The sequence below is a fragment of the Anser cygnoides genome, chromosome 1 (genome assembly GCF_040182565.1).
Source record: "Anser cygnoides isolate HZ-2024a breed goose chromosome 1, Taihu_goose_T2T_genome, whole genome shotgun sequence".
NCBI lineage: Eukaryota > Metazoa > Chordata > Aves > Anseriformes > Anatidae > Anser > Anser cygnoides.
In genome coordinates, this window is record NC_089873.1 from 65,659,323 (window position 1) to 65,676,952 (window position 17,630).

Genomic DNA, 17,630 nt, shown 5'->3' on the forward strand with positions numbered 1-17,630 from the left:
CAAAAGGCTTCCTCAGGTTTGTCATAGGTCTTTCTGGTAGGATCTATGGTAAGAAAGGTACAAATAGAGATCTCTTGCTTGTCCTTTGCAAACAGTTTACCTAATTTCACCTCTCATTGGAACTCTAAAGCCTGTCTAGGAGTGTGAGACAGAATTGGAGAAGACTTACTGGATCAAATCTAGTTGACTGTTAAGAGCATTTGCTGCTGTCACACAATAACTGTCTGGAAAATTACCGACTTGTCTTGGAATAGACAGGCGTGCCTTCCTCACTGATTGTGTCAATAGCTCATTACACAATTTTTTTCCTTAGTACCAGATTCCTAATTTGCAGTTCAAATGTGTGTCATCCCAAGACCAGTTTAGGACAGTTTGTTCCTCAGCCTTAAATACCCGTTCTTTTTATTCCTTAATAAGGAATAATTCCTTAATAAGGAATAAAAAGAGCCTTTTAAAGGTATATTTAGAATAATATTTCAAGCTTCATTTTGCTACTATTATTTCATAAAGAAATCTTTATTTCCCGATTGTTCTGATATCTCAGCTCCTCGTTTGTTTACTTGAAGCAAATCTCTTCCTGTAAGCACGAGTGAAGAGAACTGTACAGTATTTCAGACAAAATGTCATTTTTACAGTATTACTGAATTAAATTAGTCCACCTAACTGTTAAGTATTTTGATTACAGCATCTTTACACAATTCTTAAGGGAGGAATGCAAACAGCTATCTTCAGGAAAAACAGAAGTTCCTGTTAATACTTCTTTTTCTATTTTTACCAAACGTGTTGCTTAAATTGTTCCCAGTCTTACTGTGCTATACATGTGAAATGTGAGCATACAGGAAGAGAACATGATAGAAGTATGGAAGCTGTACTGACTACTTTAAATTTTAATATTAAATATGGCTGTTTTCTGAAATGTGACATGTTTTTCTCTTGAGCTGGGACACCTACTTACTTTTTCCTCTCTCATCAGTCCCAGCAGCCACTGGAAGATCTGGATGCTAAGCTGAGAAGAACCCTTAGTCCAGAGACGGTTCCAGTGACATCTGCTCCTGCCTGTGTACGTTTGCAATGGTAGCAGTTAATAGTCTTGAGTAACGTCAGTGTTTTCTCAAGTTGATGCACTTAGATCACTGCCTTTAATATCATTATACTAGTCCATAGACTTTTAAAAATAAAAATGAAGAGTCATCTTTCAGCTTGCAAGACTGAGTCAAACAAAATAGGGAAAATCTGTATGTTACGATAGATACCGTATTTCTTGAGGCTGGTTTTGGTGTTAGTTCTTAACAGCTTTTTGGCAAAGTCATTAATATCACTGAACTAGAAGGGGAAGTGACTATGGGATAAGGGGAAAGAAGGTGTTAAACAAGCAGTATGTGCTATGTCAGTGTAAATTTGGGAGGGCTGTTAAACGTGTGGATCTAAATGCTCATGACTATAGTAGAAGTTTGATACAAAATAATGATAGTGATTAACATTATGATCTCCAAGTGGCTACTTATGCATTACTTCTGCAGAGTAAAAAGGGAGGTACTGCTGACAGTCTTGGGTTGTAAGGCATGCAAAATCTGTTGCTGGTGTTGCTTGTTTTGGAGATTAAAAGATCTTGCATTAGTCCTGTCATGGGTCATTCTTTAGCCCTGATGGAACTAAAAGATTCAGTAATATGCAATATGGTGGATTTGCTGAGGGTTCACTCAAACTGTGATTCTCATAAGTTTATTTTTATTTTCCCCCTTGAACTTGTAGTCTGTGCCCTCAGTGGCATCTACAACGGTTACCGGGCTGGTGTCCACAGCAACACAGTCTCTGAAAGAAGGTAAGACAGCCTTTGTTATTTCAGGTGGTTTCTTAGTACAGAGATATAATACAAAATCGAACAGACTAGCAATTTGAAAGGATATAGCTGTCATACGATGACATTTCCTTAAGAGTTGTATTAGTTTTTAGTAACTAAACTGAAATTTTCCACTGTAGATCAAGAGAGGGGAATGATGCATGCATATTATAATAAATTATTTAGTATTTGAAGCTGACCAAAATAATAAATTAAGACTTGCAAAGAATGTCCAGTATGCTTCTGAGGTACAGCTTCAGGATTTGAAGGAACTGCTTTCTGTCTTGTTATATTCTCTGCAGTAACAGTAAGAACTTTTGTGTTGTCATGCTGTTCTGTATGTAGGATATCTCCTCCTAATCACTGTTTCATTTCTGTTTAGTTAAGAGAAATTGATGTTAACTAGAAATTAAAGAAACAGTAACAAAAAAGATTCTTCTGGCTGCTTTAGAACAACTGAAGGATGACTAGATGATCAACAGTTGAATACTGAATGATCAATGACTTTCAAATCTAAATGACTTTTATTGTTGGGGGTGGAGTTAGGGGGTAGAATCAAACAACCCAAACTGCAAAAGTAGCCTGAGGCTTTCCAATCAGTATTCTCCTACTCATCCTAATTAAAAAAAAAAAAAAACTTATTTTTTTAAAAAAGAAACTGCTAATGTAATACTAACATTATTTCTGATTAATTTAGTAAATAATATTCAAATTGCATGTGCCTCACGTTCAATGACAAACCTTCAAAAGCTAATAAAAACAATAGTAAATAGCCCCATTATAGTATGCCGGTAGGTAATGATACCATAGAAGTCATACTACTGCTAGAAAATGAGTGTTTTTTGCCTGGTGAAGTTTAGATGGTAAAAGTAAATGAACTGGGAAGTTGCTGAATAAACACAGCAAGCTGTCCAACAGAATTAGTTTAAATATAGAATGCTATTTCTCAGCTTCTTTGTAACCTTATACTGCCAGTGCAAACAACAATAAAATTAGGAGCCAACATATAAGGATCCAGCTCTGCAGACTTCAGACTGCTTTGAGTAAATGTTGTTTATAGCATCTCTTTAACATACCATTTTTCTATTAAGAAACTGTCGCCAGTATTTGAAATTTAGGTAGTCACTGTGGGTACTGAACTAAAATTAAGTTCGTTCTTATATAAATTCCAGTTGTTCTTGAGTCTTTGTCTACTTCACATCCTTTTTAGAAATCAGTATGCTTTTTTACTACAATCAAGAAGTGCACTTTTGAAAAGTGTACTGCACAGGGAAACTTCATAGAAAAATACTTAGTATCAAAATGCAATTTTAAAATTCTATACGGCAAAGCTGAGAAAAGAGATCAGGTTCCATGAATCCAAAAGCATGACATAAATACTCAGCTGACAGTTGAGTTTGAAATGTTGGAGTGTGAATAACTTGTTGCTAATTTTCTTCTCAATCCCATTCTCCTTTTTCTTAGCTTCAGCGTCGTGTGGTGGAGAGAGCAGTGGTATGGCTGCTGCAGCAGGAGCTGGTGTTCTTAAGATGGGACGATTTCAGGTGGGAGACGTTAAACGGATGTAATTGTTGATACGGAATCCTCACTGAGCAGTTACTGCCTAGTGCCAGCTCAGTGTGCCTCTTTGAAGGCTTTCGTATTGGGAGAAAATACCCATACTGAGCTTGTGATCGAAGGGTTTTGTGCAGACGCTGTTCTCATTTACGGCAGGGATTGCACTAGATTATACAAGGTCTAGTTTGTGAATCCAGCATTTGATCATGTCAGGGATTAACTGCATATCTGTTGGCCTTGGTCTTTATGTGAAGGAAGTCCTGATTGTGATGCAAGTCCCCTCTGAATCTATTGGGATTTTCTGGGAGTTAATCATCCAGCCTATCTAGAACTGCTGTTTTGTGTGGCAACGTGTTACTTGGAGGGAAGAAGCTTGCTTTGTGGCGTTCCAGGGAAACTAGTTATTTTCCCCCCATATGATTTTTAGTATTTAAGGTAAATAAGAGCATCATGTTGAGGAAGAACTAAGAAGATCTGTGTGATTGCATTTCTGTTCTAGGTATCTGTGGCAGTGGATGATGTGCTAAAAGAGAGTGACAAACCTGAAACTAAGCCGGTGCAATTTGAAACCACCTCCTCTGATTCTTCGCCTCTTTCTGGCAGTAGTCCAGAGAGTACACTGGTAAAGCAGGCTGGCAGTCGGAAAAGTGAGGCTGTCACTGACTCTTCTGTGGATGTGGTAGATGTTATTCCTCAGCCAGTTCCTGGGCTGCAGTTGCCAGTAGATGTTGGTCAGCCTACAAAGGTTGGACGCTTTCAGGTAACAACAACAACAGATCAAGTGGGGCGCTTTTCAGTGTCAAAGACTCAGGATGAGGTCACCTGTGCAGAGAAAGAGCCAATGACTCTTCCTCTCTCCGTGGACTTGGAACAAGTTGCTTCTTCGGCTGCAGCTCCTAAGAAAGAGTTGGAGTCAAGGCAGTCCCCACATTTGAATGGTCCATCCTCTGAGCTGGAGGCTGCCTTCTTGAGCGGAATGGCTAAGGATGTGGATGACGGCTCAGGGAGCCCAGACTCTCTCCAGCCCATGGGGTCAAAGATCAGCCTCCCTGTTCAGAGCCTTAGCAACTCGTTCAATTCTTCCTACATGAGCAGTGACAACGAGTCGGATATTGAAGATGAAGATTTGAAATTGGAACTCCGTCGATTACGGGAGAAGTAAGGCTTCCTTTTGTCTTGTGTGTGCATGAAACGTGTAGCAGATGCTTAACGTGAATATCTTTTATTTTCCTCTGGACTCTACTTTTCTCAAAGAAAAAAGGTAGACTTCTTTAAAACACTAGACCTTTGCTAAGCATCAGGTCCCGTTGTTGGTGTTTATGTGGAAAGTAAAATCCTTTAGCAGGAACTAATACATTATGATTCCAAACAATGGGTATACACACTTGCTATACTTAATATTATAACCTGTAATCTTGTTGCATGCGTTTATATATAGATTGATTGCCACACTGGATAAATCTGTGCAGATGTATGGAATTTTTTGCGTAGGACTGAAATTCAGTAGTTAGTAGAAATATTGGTGTCCCTTGAAAATGACACACAACTCAGCATTTCTAATATGCGTTTATGGTATTTGTTCTCCTTTTCCTGAATAATCCCTGTTGACTTAGGAAAAAACCTCAGAAGTCAAGGCATATGACCTCCTAATTTATATTGAAAGCTGGCTTTTTAGGACAGCTGGCAACTGCTCTGATCTGAACAGAATGGTGCAATACAAATGTATGTCCTCCAAGGCCATGTGCCTCATAAAATGAGTAATCTAACTATTCCTGTAACATTTATGATGTATAGTTTGATCTTCTATGTTAGCTGTATGTTCTTGTTTGTACATCTGTTTATTCTGGTTTTATGATACAGCACTGGGAACTTTGTATTGAAACTGTAGTCAGTGTTAAAGCACAATGGAAAAAGACAGGCCTTCTGCCGTATGCATTCAGTGGTTATTTGTGGAAGGGATTTATTTCCTCTGTTCTTGAATGTTAATGGAAGTTTGACCAAACAAGCTGGGAAGGATTGTATGCACACATGCATACATACTTCTTTTTTTTTTTTTTAAAGTCATACTGTTTTGTAACTTGTTAGGCACCTTAAAGAGATCCAGGAGCTGCAGAGTCGCCAGAAGCAGGAGATTGAATCACTGTACACAAAATTAGGAAAGGTCCCGCCTGCAGTAATTATTCCCCCAGCTGCACCCCTTTCAGGAAGGAGAAGACGACCCACTAAAGGAAAAGGCAGCAAGTCCAGCCGTAGCAGTTCCCAGGGAAATAAGAGCCCTCAACTATCAGGTAAGGCTTTCTACATTTTTTCTAGATAAGATAGTACTGACATGGTGCTATCTGTCACTTTCAGGTGGATGTGATTCTTCCACCCCCTTCACTCCTGTCGTGTCCGCCCCCCCCCCGGTTCCTCTACTGTCTGGACTATGAAGTCTTAAATTGCTTTTGATAGTTGATAGTCTTGCTTGTGGCTTTTGCAATCTACTGAAACATACAGAAAGTATATCATGTAGCTTTGTAAGAGCAGTTATAAAATTGAGTATTTTTTTTTATATTAGTGATATGGCTCTGGCTAAGAGGACTGGGAATCCCTCCTATCCGGAGTGAAAAGTGTAAATTAGTGTAAATTTAGTGTACCAGGGATTTTTTTTTTCATGAACTGTTGTTATTTTCTCCTGAAAATGATTTTGGAGAATGGGACTGGTCTCTTCACTCCTCTCCAGTCACAATTCTTTATACTTACCAAATCGAAAGTTTCAGTTGTCAAGGCTTCCTTTCTCATTAAAACAGTATTTATAATAAATTGGAAAATAGTTCCGTGACTGATTGATGTGGTTGTCAGATCCTTGCTGTGTAATTGTATATGTCCCTCAAATCCTGTAGCATTGAGTAAACATCATTGGATGGCCAGCCCCATGTCATGCAGCAGGGTCTGTATCCAGTCGCACTGTGGGCTCACTTCTGTTTTGTTATGTGATAGAGGAGCTATGTGTAAGCATGTGACAGTGAGCTAACACTGAGTTCCCTTAAGACTAAAGTACATAAAATTATTCTAGCCTTACTACTTTCTTAGGAACTGCTGTAGTCGCTCCTCTGCACCTCTCCCTCTCTCCCTCTGGGAATGTCATGCTTGTCCAGAGGGCAATATCCTTCCCCTCTGCAACCTGGCCCTGCATTTCTTCCTGCATTACTAACAAAATAGCTCACTCGTACTTTCCTCTGTTCCTTTTTTTTTTTTCCTCTCCCTTGGAAACGATGACAAAAGCTTAGAAAATGAAATATTCAATGTGTTTTGCCTTTTTTCTTCCTATAGGCAATCTATCAGCTCAGAGTGCACCATCAGTCTTACCCCCACAGCAAACTCTTCATCCTCCTGGTAGTGTGCCAGAGACTGGACAGAACCATTTGTTACAGCCCCTCAAACCTTCACCTTCTAGCGAAAATCTCTACTCTGCCTTTACGAGTGATGGTGCCCTTTCGGTACCAAGCCTTTCTGCACCGGGCCAAGGTAAGACTTTAAATGGACTTAGCGTCAAGTCTTGCACCTTTGCTGCTGGTGAAAGAATGGTCAGCTTGATGACACTTGGTATTTAATACACATTGTAAAGTAGACAGGGAATTTAACCCCTATGCATGGACACTGATAACAACTTTTTTTGCAACTAGATTTCAGGCTTCTCACGTAAGTGAAGCATGTTGAGATTGTTGAAGTAGTAAATAGATAGCATATGGCCCCATCTGCCCTAATGAAAACACTAAGAAGGACACAAAAGAATGCAGTGTGATGGCAGCAAGCAATATTCTTCTGACCTGGGGAAAAAGGTGTTGGCTGGAAGAATGAGGAGACAGATGAGAAGGAGCAGGGGGGGAGGTGTGTGCAAATGTGAAGTGAGACTGAGGAAGGGGCAGAACAGCTTTGGTGTTAAGAGATGATTGAAACGGTAGGAAACTTCAGAAGACTTAGTCCTTTTAGATTTAACTGCTTTGGCTGTTTCTGTTAATGATGTTTTTAGCAATAAAAGAAAAAAAAAAAGGCCCATATTCTGCATTATGGGTTACAGATATGCTGGGTAAGAGTATAGGAGTATGGAATGGTGTAGGAATTGTTAATTTTACTCAAGTTGGGAATTGCTTATAATTAGTTAGTATGCTATCAAATCATTTCTCACTGATTTATTTGGGAAGTTTTTTTTCTCCTTGCCACTCATTAAGGGGATTCTTTTACTTCTGTGAACTTAGTTGCTTCCGGTTTTTCTGCTTTATTATCTTATTGAAAAGCTTTACCATAGACTGATTGAATGCATCAAATCAAATGACTTTTTGTTGAAATTGGAGAAGTACAAATGGAAAACAGAAATGGACTTCTTGGAATAATTTTCTCTAGAGATTGTTTTTAATGAACTGTTTCAAGTATTTTGGAGCTACTTTCATCTCCCTACATCCAGAGTTGTACAGTATCTATTATAGTTAGATACGTTTGCTGGCATTTGGCTTTCCTATTGATTGAAACCCTATTGTTGGGTTATGTACTGGAGATTAACCCAGCAAACTTGGCCTAATGTCTGCAGCTGTTGAAGGCAAGTCTCTTCACTCCGTATGTTGTCTGCGTACTCTTTGGTCCACTCTTTTGAGGCTTATTCTTGTGTGTCATGTTAATGCATTTCACCCTTCCAACCTCAAGTTGCTAACATCTTGTAGTGGTGTTCTGTCTCTTCTCCTCTCCTTCCTCTGTTCTTCCCGTTTTTGTTTTCTCACAGGCTGTGCGAAGTTTAACTGTGCATCTGAGAGAGTGACGTTCAAGCCTGGTGGCAGGAGGACCCGATTTCTGAGTACGCCCTGCTTGGCTCTTTGTGTGTAACACCTTTACTCCTTCCTTGTCTGTTTTTTTGTTTTGTCTTTTTGTTTTCCTCTGCTGCCTGGATCTGTTTCATGCAGCCCATTCTCATCTGCCACCTTGTATTCCCTTGTATTCCATGGCACAGCTGAGCTGCTCTTAGCGCACCTTTAGAAGTTTGGGTTCTCATGTCAGGTGTTCTCTTATTAAACACATAATAACAAACACTGAGTTCTCCAAGCTTTTGGCGGAAACTTTTCTGGGCAGTTCAGTGAGATAACAGAAATCAGGGTTAGCTTGCAATATGTGAGTGCCTGGGCCTTTTATTCTGGCCTGCTTAGTAATTATGTTTCAGCATATATTAGCTGACATAAGACTTGGAGGGGAAGTACTCTTTCTAGTGGGACACAGAGGAAGGTTTGTTTTCCAAGTTGTTCCTTTGCTGGGCACTATTGTAACTGATAGCAGGAGGGCTGTGTTGTCTTCCTCCAGTAGTATGCTTACTGTGCAAGCTGGGTGTTTTTGCATGCTGTCAGCACTAGTGCTGATTACAGTGCAGAGCATTGATGCCACCTGTAGGCAGTTAGCAGTGACTTCTTGTGTTCATTAGCAGATGGATAGCTAAAGATTGAAGTGTTGAGGGTTTTAAAAATATTTATAGGATACTTCCAGGCACACTCAGATGAGCCCCAGATTTAGAAGTTCTTACTGTGAATTGGAGACAGACTAAATATGACACAAATAGCAGTAAAGGTGGGGAAATAGCCATTGTCAGACATCCTGTCAGCCCTCACAAGTTACCTTGCAGCTTTTTTCAAAATCCTTTCACTTGCGCTTACGTTAGGCCAGATTAAAACGAGAGCCTCAAACTTCTGATGTGATTTTCTGAAGTAATGACATGCTTGAGCTGAGGCTGCTGATGTGATGCTTTTGATGGGGAGTGCTGTGACATCTCCCATGCTGCTTCTGCAGACCAGACCTTCTGAGTGCTCTGACATTTATTTCCCACCCTCTGGAATGACTTGGTGTGAGAAAGCTTTAAGTGCTGTACAGAGACCTTCAGCTGCTGCACTGCATGACAGTACCACGCATCTGTAGCATCTGTCTCACTGCAGTTGGCAGCCAGAGAACTGTGTGCAGGAATTAGACCTGGCCTTCTGCAGAGACAGCTGCAATGCAACCAACTCAGTCCTCTGAGACAGGAGTGAGTCAGAGGGAGGGGAGAATTTTTCCTGGCTGCCAAGTTTTGCAATTATACTGCTAGCCCACTTGATTGGATTTTTAGGTACGTTACTGTGCAGATGTGCAACTAACATCTGCAATCCAAAGACTTATGGCTCCTTTCTTAGAAGGAGTGAAATGCTTACCAAAGCTAGCTTTTTAAAATTCTCTAGTCTGGCCTATCCTTTTTGGGGTAGGGAGTATAAAGAACGACCACTCTGCTTCTGGACTTGACAGTGAACTGACTATATTAGAGTGTCATATGCCTACGAGGCCTTGGCTTGCTGCAAATTGCACGTCATCTGGCTATAAGAGTGCTTTGGCATGTATATCCCTTGCCTGTGGGACTGGTGCTAAGGGAAATGGATTCCTTTTGAAAACCGTTTTGTAGCTGTCCTGTAAAAGCAGGTAATACTTGTGAAGGCATGGCACAGCTTGGCCTGGCTCCCAGCTTGTTACAAGTTGCTTGCTTCCCGGAGTCTTGTCCTTGAAATGCTATTGCAGACTGTTGTGGAGAGTGACAACTGGAAAAGATGCTGGGTTAAAATCAGCAGTGTTGAGGAAACAGGGTGGTAATTGATGCTTTTAACTGTGCAGCTGGAGAAACAGAGCGGTACAGCTTGGCAGGGAAAGTCTGAACTGTTCCACGGAGCTGGGAAGACTTGGGAAAATAGGGTGACAAACTATGAAAGCACTTGGCCTATCAAATTCTTCTCGTTTTGTGACACGGTCGAGCTTGAGAGCTGTGAAGTGCTTTCTACGTCCTGAAAAAAATGGAAGATGAACTTGTTTTTCCTTTTGTGATAACAATAATGCTTCCTGCCATTCTTCACTATTTTGGGAATTCTGAAGAATAAAGGCAGGAGGCTGAACCATTTCTTTCTCTGAAAGTACAGCTGATGAAACTGTCAGACCAGTCTTTGGATTTTTTCCTAGAATGTCCCAGTAGTAACTTCAAGAGCCGTGCTGTGCTACGTCCTCTGTTTCTCACCAAGCTTTTTGTACTGTTTGCTGATACTAAACATTTCTCACTGTTTCTCTTATCTTTAACAAATGACTCTCTCTTTGTGCTTCAGGGAAGATGGTGAAAAAAGTCTGTCCTTGCAACCAGCTCTGTAGTAATTATCTTATTTCTGTTATCTCCAGTTCCTGATTGTAAAGCTGTTCATTGGCTTTTTCTGGTCACTGAAGCCTTACCTCCCTGACTCTGTCTCCAGCACAGCATCTGTCTGTCTCTGTTGTGCCCTCTGATGTCTACTCTGTTGTTAGCATATTTATACAGCGTGGCTATTACTTCTGCAGAATGGTGGAGGCAGGCAGAACCTCACCTTCACTGTGGAGCTCTTTGCTCACCGCTGATGACAGTGAATCGAGCATCAGGGTCAGCAGCTCACTGTGACGTGCTAAAACCGTACCTTTGAGCAGCTGGTTTGTTTACCTCTGATGGGTTCTGCCACCTCCAATTGCAGAGACTCCTTCAACATTTTAAGAGTAAGAGTGAGCCATCAGACCCAGATCTCCAGTCTGTGTCTAAAAGTAAGATGTTTAGAAAAGCCTGGGTGTGGTTGTGCCATTTAAGATTTTGAAGGTGCCTTTTCACTGTTGGCTTATGGGGAGATTAAAAAAAAAAAGAGCGGAATAAAGGCATTGTAGGTAGCAGGCTGGAGAGGGAGAAGCCTTTGCACTTCAGATCACTCACCTCAGAGCAGAACTGGGGACGGCTGCTGTGACCGAGCAGGAATGCGGGGGGTTCTTCCCATTGAATGCTACAAATTGAAACACTTCCTTTTCAGACTCTTCTGGATGGCAGCTTCGGTAGGTGGTGAATACATCAGAGCTAAAACGTGAAATTCCTGAGAGGGCAGTTTTTAAATTGTTACTGTGGGAGCTCTAGTAATTTTATAGCTTGCCTCTAATAGTATAGGCTGGTCTGCTTCAGATTGCGACCTGGGCCTGGAGCTCTGAAACAAAATCATTTTGTAGACAAGGCTCTCATTGCCTCTCACCTTTCCCACCTGCCTTAAACCCTGAACCAAACCCTAAACCAATCCATCCCAAAGCACTTGAGATTTCCTAAAAGACTTTTCACATTTTCAGATGAATGCACTGTATTATATTCCTTGAATAATTCTATTCTTTCTGTGGCCTGAGGAAGCTCCTCAGTTTAGGGCCTAGATTATAAGCTGTATGCTTACTGATCAAAGCAGAAATGTGAGATACCAAAACCAGATATTGGCCATCATGAAGAGTATGAGAGCAAGTGTATCAAGCTCTGCATGAACCCTCATGGTGGAATGTGGTTGTTACTGGTTTTGATGCCTCCTCTTGAGTACCTCTTTGTTGGTTTTGCTTGTTTTGTCTTTAATTTCACCTTTCATGTCATAGTTCTGATTAAATAATTGTATTCTGAGCACTGTCTGTGCACTGCATGCTTTAGGTTCTCGTTATTTTACTGTAGACTTTTCCTTGCCACCTTACAGTGAGTTTCTGTTACCGTTCATCTGAGCTGCAGCTGCACACCCTGGTCAGGGAACCTAATGCTTTCCTTCCCGTGGGTACTGTTGCATGTGTCTGCCTGCCTGTACCCGTGAGCGCTCGCACGGGGAGCCACTTCCATGCTCGAGTTGGAACTGGTGGGTGGGATGCATATCCTTCCCTCTTCAGCACCACTAGAGGCAGTAACACTTTGCTTAATTGTCCTGTGTAGTAAGTATGTCACCTTCCTGATTCACTCCTTAATGTGAAGCATTCCTGCAGGGGTTTGGAGCCAGTTCTCTCTTTGATACCGTGGTTGCAAGGAATGAGGCTGGTGGCCAGGTGGAGGTGAATTAGCTGTCAGGCGGGAGACAGGGACTGTCATTTGGCCCTTACAATACAGAGGTGATTTTCATTGCTGGGGCTTTTCATGCTCCGCTTTTGATCAGTTTTCTTCAGAAATTCTGCCATACGCTCAAGTTTTCTTAGACTTCGCAGTTGCAGTGTTCAGAGCAAGCCAGTAGAAGGGTTTGAGGAACTTTGAGAACCAACACCATGGAGGTGAGGGTGTGTGCTCGCAGTGAGTGCGGGGTTTAGCACTGCAATGGCAGGATGCTTATTTTTGGTGCTTTAATTGGTTTTGTACTAAATGGATTTGAGAAATCTAGATTTGTTCTGCCTTTACTGTGTCCTTCAGAAAACAAAAACAAAACAAAAAACCACAACTATAGGCCTAGTGGTTAACCATCATTTCCACATCTGTAAATGAAGACACTTTGCAGTACCACTAGGAATTCAGAAAGCTTCCTTGATGGTATACAGCTTTGATTACTGTTTTGGTAGCTGCCTTTGAAAAGCTCAAACTTGAGTGAAGTTGCTTGTTTAAGAGAGAGGGGTAGGGCAGGGAGGCTATCCAAAACAAAGCTTTGCGACGTTTTCTACGGGCTGCTGTTCAGCAAGCTTTCTAGCAGAACCAAGCCCTGGTATTTCTGTGAAGGTTTTTCTTTGTGTTCTTGCGGTCAGCCCAGTGAACAGAAAAGCTTTTCAAAGCAGGGCCAAGGAACTATTCCCATTTCTGCCTTCTTTAAGCTGCATTAGTCATTTGCATCTGAAATGCTTGTTCTTCTGACATAGGAAATGTGAACATAATGGCAAAAAAATGCCTTCAGAGCCAAAAAGCGAAATTTAATGCAGTGCAGGCTTCCCATGCTGATCCTGGCTCTTTGGTGGATGAAGATAGTCCCATCTGGTTATTCTCAAGAACATAACTATGGCAGCTATTGGAAACAACAGTTGCTCTTTCTCACTGTGGCTTTTTTATGTAATCTGGGTGAATTTTTCCTCTTCATTTTACGTAGTGGAGATAATTTTCTACAGAGCAGCTGGCTATGCTGATTGTACTGCTCCTTGTTCGGCATCCAGCATTGTCCTCCAAGGTGGCGTTGACTTGTGCTGATAGTGGTTGCTGCTAATTAAAAGGTATAGGATGAGAGAATGATGTGATTTCTGTCATTTGGTGCCGAAATCTAATCTCCTTTTTCTTCTGCAAAGACCTAGAGGCTGCTACCATTCCCTCTTAAGATGACTACTTGCAGCGCTTCTTGAAAAGCAAACATATCCATGAAATAGATGTGCCTGTAGGAGTCCTTGTAGTTCCTACTTCAGCATGTCTTGGAATTGAAATGTAGACTTGATCTGCATGGCATTTTAACTGGCTCTCTGTTGTTGTACCACTGCCACAATTATTACATTTACTAGAGGAAGATGATCTTTAACCTGAGTTTTGACTCCTGTTTCTTGTACTTTTAGGGACCAGTAGCACTAACACAGTCGGGGCTACAGTGAACAGCCAAGCACCCCAGTCTCAGCCTACTGCTATTGCCTCTAGCCGAAAAGGGACTTTCACAGATGACCTGCACAAGCTGGTAGATAACTGGGCCCGAGATGCCATGAACCTGTCTGGCAAGAAAGTTGGCAAAGGGCATAGCAACTATGAGGTAAGATTTAACCCACAAACGTTTATAGGAAGAAACTGTCACTGTCATTGCTGTCTCATTAGTGTGTCAAACAGCAGGCAGAGTATGGTTGCCACATAACCTGGACAACTGTGCCTTAAAGATGTTGGGTATATCTTTTACGTGCAGCATTATATTACATGCTATGGAAGGGAAGGGGAATAACTGAAGAGTAAGGCCATAGTGCATCCTTGCAAACATCCATTTGGAAGAGCCCGTGGGCTAAGGGGATAGCCTGTGGATTTTAAGCAGTTGTATGACTTGAGGGTTGAATTTTCTTTCAGGGCCCTGGAATGGCAAGAAAATTCTCGGCTCCAGGTCAGCTCTGTATCTCTATGACATCTTCCCTGGGTGCTACGCCCATCTCTGCAGCATCAGCTACCTCTTTAGGTCCCTTCACAAAGGCCATGTGCCCTCCGCAGCAGTATGGTTATCCGGCAGCGTCTTTCGCCGCTCCATGGAGTGGGACAGGTGGTCCAGCACAGCAGCCACTTGGCCAGTTCCAGCCCGTAGGTGCCGCATCTTTGCAAAGCTTCAACATCAGCAGTTTGCAGAAATCTATCAGCAACCCTCCAGGCTCCAACCTGCGGACCACTTAGCCGCGCTCGGACACCGTGCTGGCTAGACCTCGGGACAGGACATGGGGAGGGAGATGGGGCCCTGTATCAGCTCCTAGTGCTGCAATGAACTGGTGGCTTGCCAGACTGGGAATGATTTTCTCTTTTCCAACCATTGCTGTTAACTATGTAAAGGGGGTTTCCCCACATGCTTACAAGGGGGAGGAGGATGATCAGCATCCTTACGATGGGACAGTTCTTTTGACTTGAGGGGTCCTGCTCTTGTGTGGAGCAAGAGCTGTGAAGATAAGTTATGGGGTCAGTTAACGCAGTCTTGCTCTAAAATTTCTCTGGTTTGAGGCTGAATCCACGCGTGTTGAGATGGGAGAGTTGAATCCTAGCATGAGGCTTTAGCACACTTCTCTTCTCTCCCTGAAGATCCAAGACCAGGAGAAAAGCTGTCCAAATCCCCCTCCTCTCCCTCTCCCCAGTCAATTGTATTTGGCTCCAGAATGGTGGGGCACATGAATGGACTTGCAGTGCAGCCCGTGCTTGATAGGTCATTACTGCTTTAAGTAAGATATTAACAGCTTTGACTGCAGCATTAGAGCAATTTAAATTGTTTAAAAATTTTAAAAGTTCCCTGCGGACATGTACTTACCATCAGTTTTGATGTGGAAACACTGTGATATATAAATGTTGTTGGACAACAGTAGTTTAAAAATGAGTGGAATATAGAGGGTTAAAAAAGTTAAAAAGAAAAAATGGGAAAAAAAGCTAGCTATATCCTTATACTTATTGGAGACACTTTAACTTTTTCCTTTGTATTTTCATTGTATTAGATAAATAAATGTGAATGTAAAATTGTATAAATTAATGTACTTGAATACTTGTCTGTTCTCCCAGTATGCTTGCTGGATATTTTAGTGCCTTGGACTTCTATTGCTTCTGCAGTTAGCATTGTCTTCCCAGCAGACCCCGAGGTGGACGGAGGGCAAGTTCAGAGAAGGATGGATGGATTACTTGTACCTAGTGACCAGGACATTGCAGTTTTCTTAGCGATACCGTTGCTGTTTAGAGTAGGTGCGTGGAGGGCGAAGTCACTGAGGCAGTGGATTGGAACAAGGTGCTGCGTGTTGGGGAAACTTGTCCGAGTGGGTGATCTGAAGTTGCTGCTGTGATGAGGGCCAGGTGGGGGTGGGATGGAGGGTTGCAGGTGACGCTAAATTGAGACTAACCAATATTGTCTACAGAGGCAGGAGGTCTGGATCAGAAATGGAGAGGATGGGGAGAAGGTGTGTCTTTGGGAAAGGTCCAATTTAAGATGCAGTTTGACTCCACCTGTGAAGTGGTGAAGATGTTTGGTCAGGATGTGGTTTGAGGGAGAGGTGCCATTGCTCGTTGGCATGGGCTTGTCTGCTGGGATTGCTTTTCTTACTTTTTTTTTTTTTGGAATCCATTTAAGCCAGGAATAAACTGTCCTGGTGCAACGTCCATTGCCGGCAATGGATGCACTTGAAACAGCCGGCATCAAGAAGTTTCCTCAGTCTTATTTTGGAGGATTTATGATTTTGTTCACTCTAACAAATTTCAAGCTGGTACCAGGACTGTAGCTAACTGTCACCTCTTAGTAACTGTACTGTACCTTCTGCTTTGTTCATTTTCCCTTTTCATATTTAAAAATACTGGTTTCCTCTTCAAAGTAAAAATAATACCAGCCAGTATTTATGTAGTGCTGCAAAAAGCTGTGAAGGATCAGAGTACTGCTTCCTGGTACTTGGGAGTAGCTCACTGGTATCCTGGAAGGTGGTGCATCAAGGAGATGTTACTTGCCTGATTTTTTTTTTTTTTCCCTGAGTGCTGTTCCCCCGTGGAGCCTTAATAGGGAGTTTTTCTGTCTGTGGATGTTCTCGCTTTTATTTTTACAAACACGCAAGGTCCATTCCTTTCCTGTCACTTTTTTTTTTTTTTAAAGCAGTTTTGGCAGCAAGGGCATGTACAAGGTGGAGAGGAATGCCTGGGGGTGAAAGCCAGTGGCAAGGAGGCTGGGCTCTGAGTTCCTTAGATTTGGGGGTTTATTCTTTGTAACTAAAGTGCAGACTGGAGCTACAGGAGAGGAGGCTCAAGGCTCACGGTGTGAGTGTGGTGGAAAGGGGGACAGAAAACAGGGGTTCCTGCTGCTGAAGTTGAACAGAAAACCTCTGCTCTTTGGTCTGACGGGATGCAGAGAAGTTTCCTGAATACGCCCAGTGTAAGGGGAGAGGTGTGCTCGAGGAAAAGGAGCAGTTTTGCAAACCTGCGGCAGTAATGAAACAAGGGGAATATTCATGACAGGGGAAGTAATCAGCTGAATGCAGCACGTGGTTATTTAATTTTGATCTAATAAGTTTGAGGTCGTTTTCACTTCATGTTATGCAAGAACTGGTTTTATTTACCATTGATTCCCCCTTCCCCTCCTGTGGATGAATAACTGAAGTCTAGAGGAATAAACTAATGCTACTGAACTGTTAAATTATTTTGTTTAATATTACACTTTGAGTATCTTTTTCCACATAAAATCTGTTTCTGAATTACAAGCGTTTTCTTTACATTATTTAACAATGTACACTGTAAAAAAAAAATAAAAAAAATAAAAAAATAAAAAGAATTGAAACTTTGGGCTTCCCTGGCCGTAGTAGTTAGTTGTATATTTTGCACTAAACCCAGGCACTGCGCTTCTTGTATGATTGCGCTTTGTGCTGCCATTTGTTACCTTTGTAGAATATCAAACAAAGTCATTGAAATAAACCAAACCTGCTTTTGTTGAGCCGTGGGTTTTCTTGTTGAACAGCAGGTTCCAACCTTTCCTTCCTGCTTCAGGAGTGATTTAACTGTTATCCAATTTATCGCAGGAAAGTACAAGAAACCCATTTCAAGGAGACCCTTAACTTCTCAAAACCAGTGATCGATGAGCCTTGGACCTTCTAATAAAATTCTCTGAAACAAGGTACTACAAAGAGCAATTCATAGAATGAGTCTTTCAGAGAGGAGGAGTCCCAGGAGGTTAAGGAAGAGGGAGGGAGAAGGTATGCAGGATAATGCCCAGAGCAGTAGGGGAGTGCTCATGGCTGAGACTGTCATGCAGTTACTGAA

The 17,630-nt window shown here is 41.9% G+C and overlaps 1 protein-coding gene across 11 annotated transcripts in view; it reads left to right on the plus strand.

The window, feature by feature from the left end:
* The window catches only part of WNK1 (WNK lysine deficient protein kinase 1), a 104,424-nt gene extending 87,120 nt beyond the window's left edge, over positions 1-17,304 (plus strand). For 8 of the 11 annotated variants that reach the window (XM_048059563.2, XM_066990203.1, XM_066990206.1 and 5 more), the window contains 10 exons: positions 974-1,060; positions 1,753-1,822; positions 3,305-3,384; positions 3,897-4,555; positions 5,483-5,685; positions 6,710-6,904; positions 8,154-8,246; positions 10,528-10,569; positions 13,736-13,923; positions 14,226-17,304. In XM_048059563.2, coding sequence (XP_047915520.2) covers positions 974-1,060; positions 1,753-1,822; positions 3,305-3,384; positions 3,897-4,555; positions 5,483-5,685; positions 6,710-6,904; positions 8,154-8,246; positions 10,528-10,569; positions 13,736-13,923; positions 14,226-14,540 — 1,932 coding nt within the window. In that variant the 3' untranslated portion in view covers positions 14,541-17,304. The remainder of the gene's footprint in view (positions 1-973; positions 1,061-1,752; positions 1,823-3,304; positions 3,385-3,896; positions 4,556-5,482; positions 5,686-6,709; positions 6,905-8,153; positions 8,247-10,527; positions 10,570-13,735; positions 13,924-14,225) is intronic. The other 3 variants (XM_066990204.1, XM_066990205.1, XM_066990208.1) reach the window with 3 other exon arrangements.
* Positions 17,305-17,630: the final 326 nt, after the last annotated feature.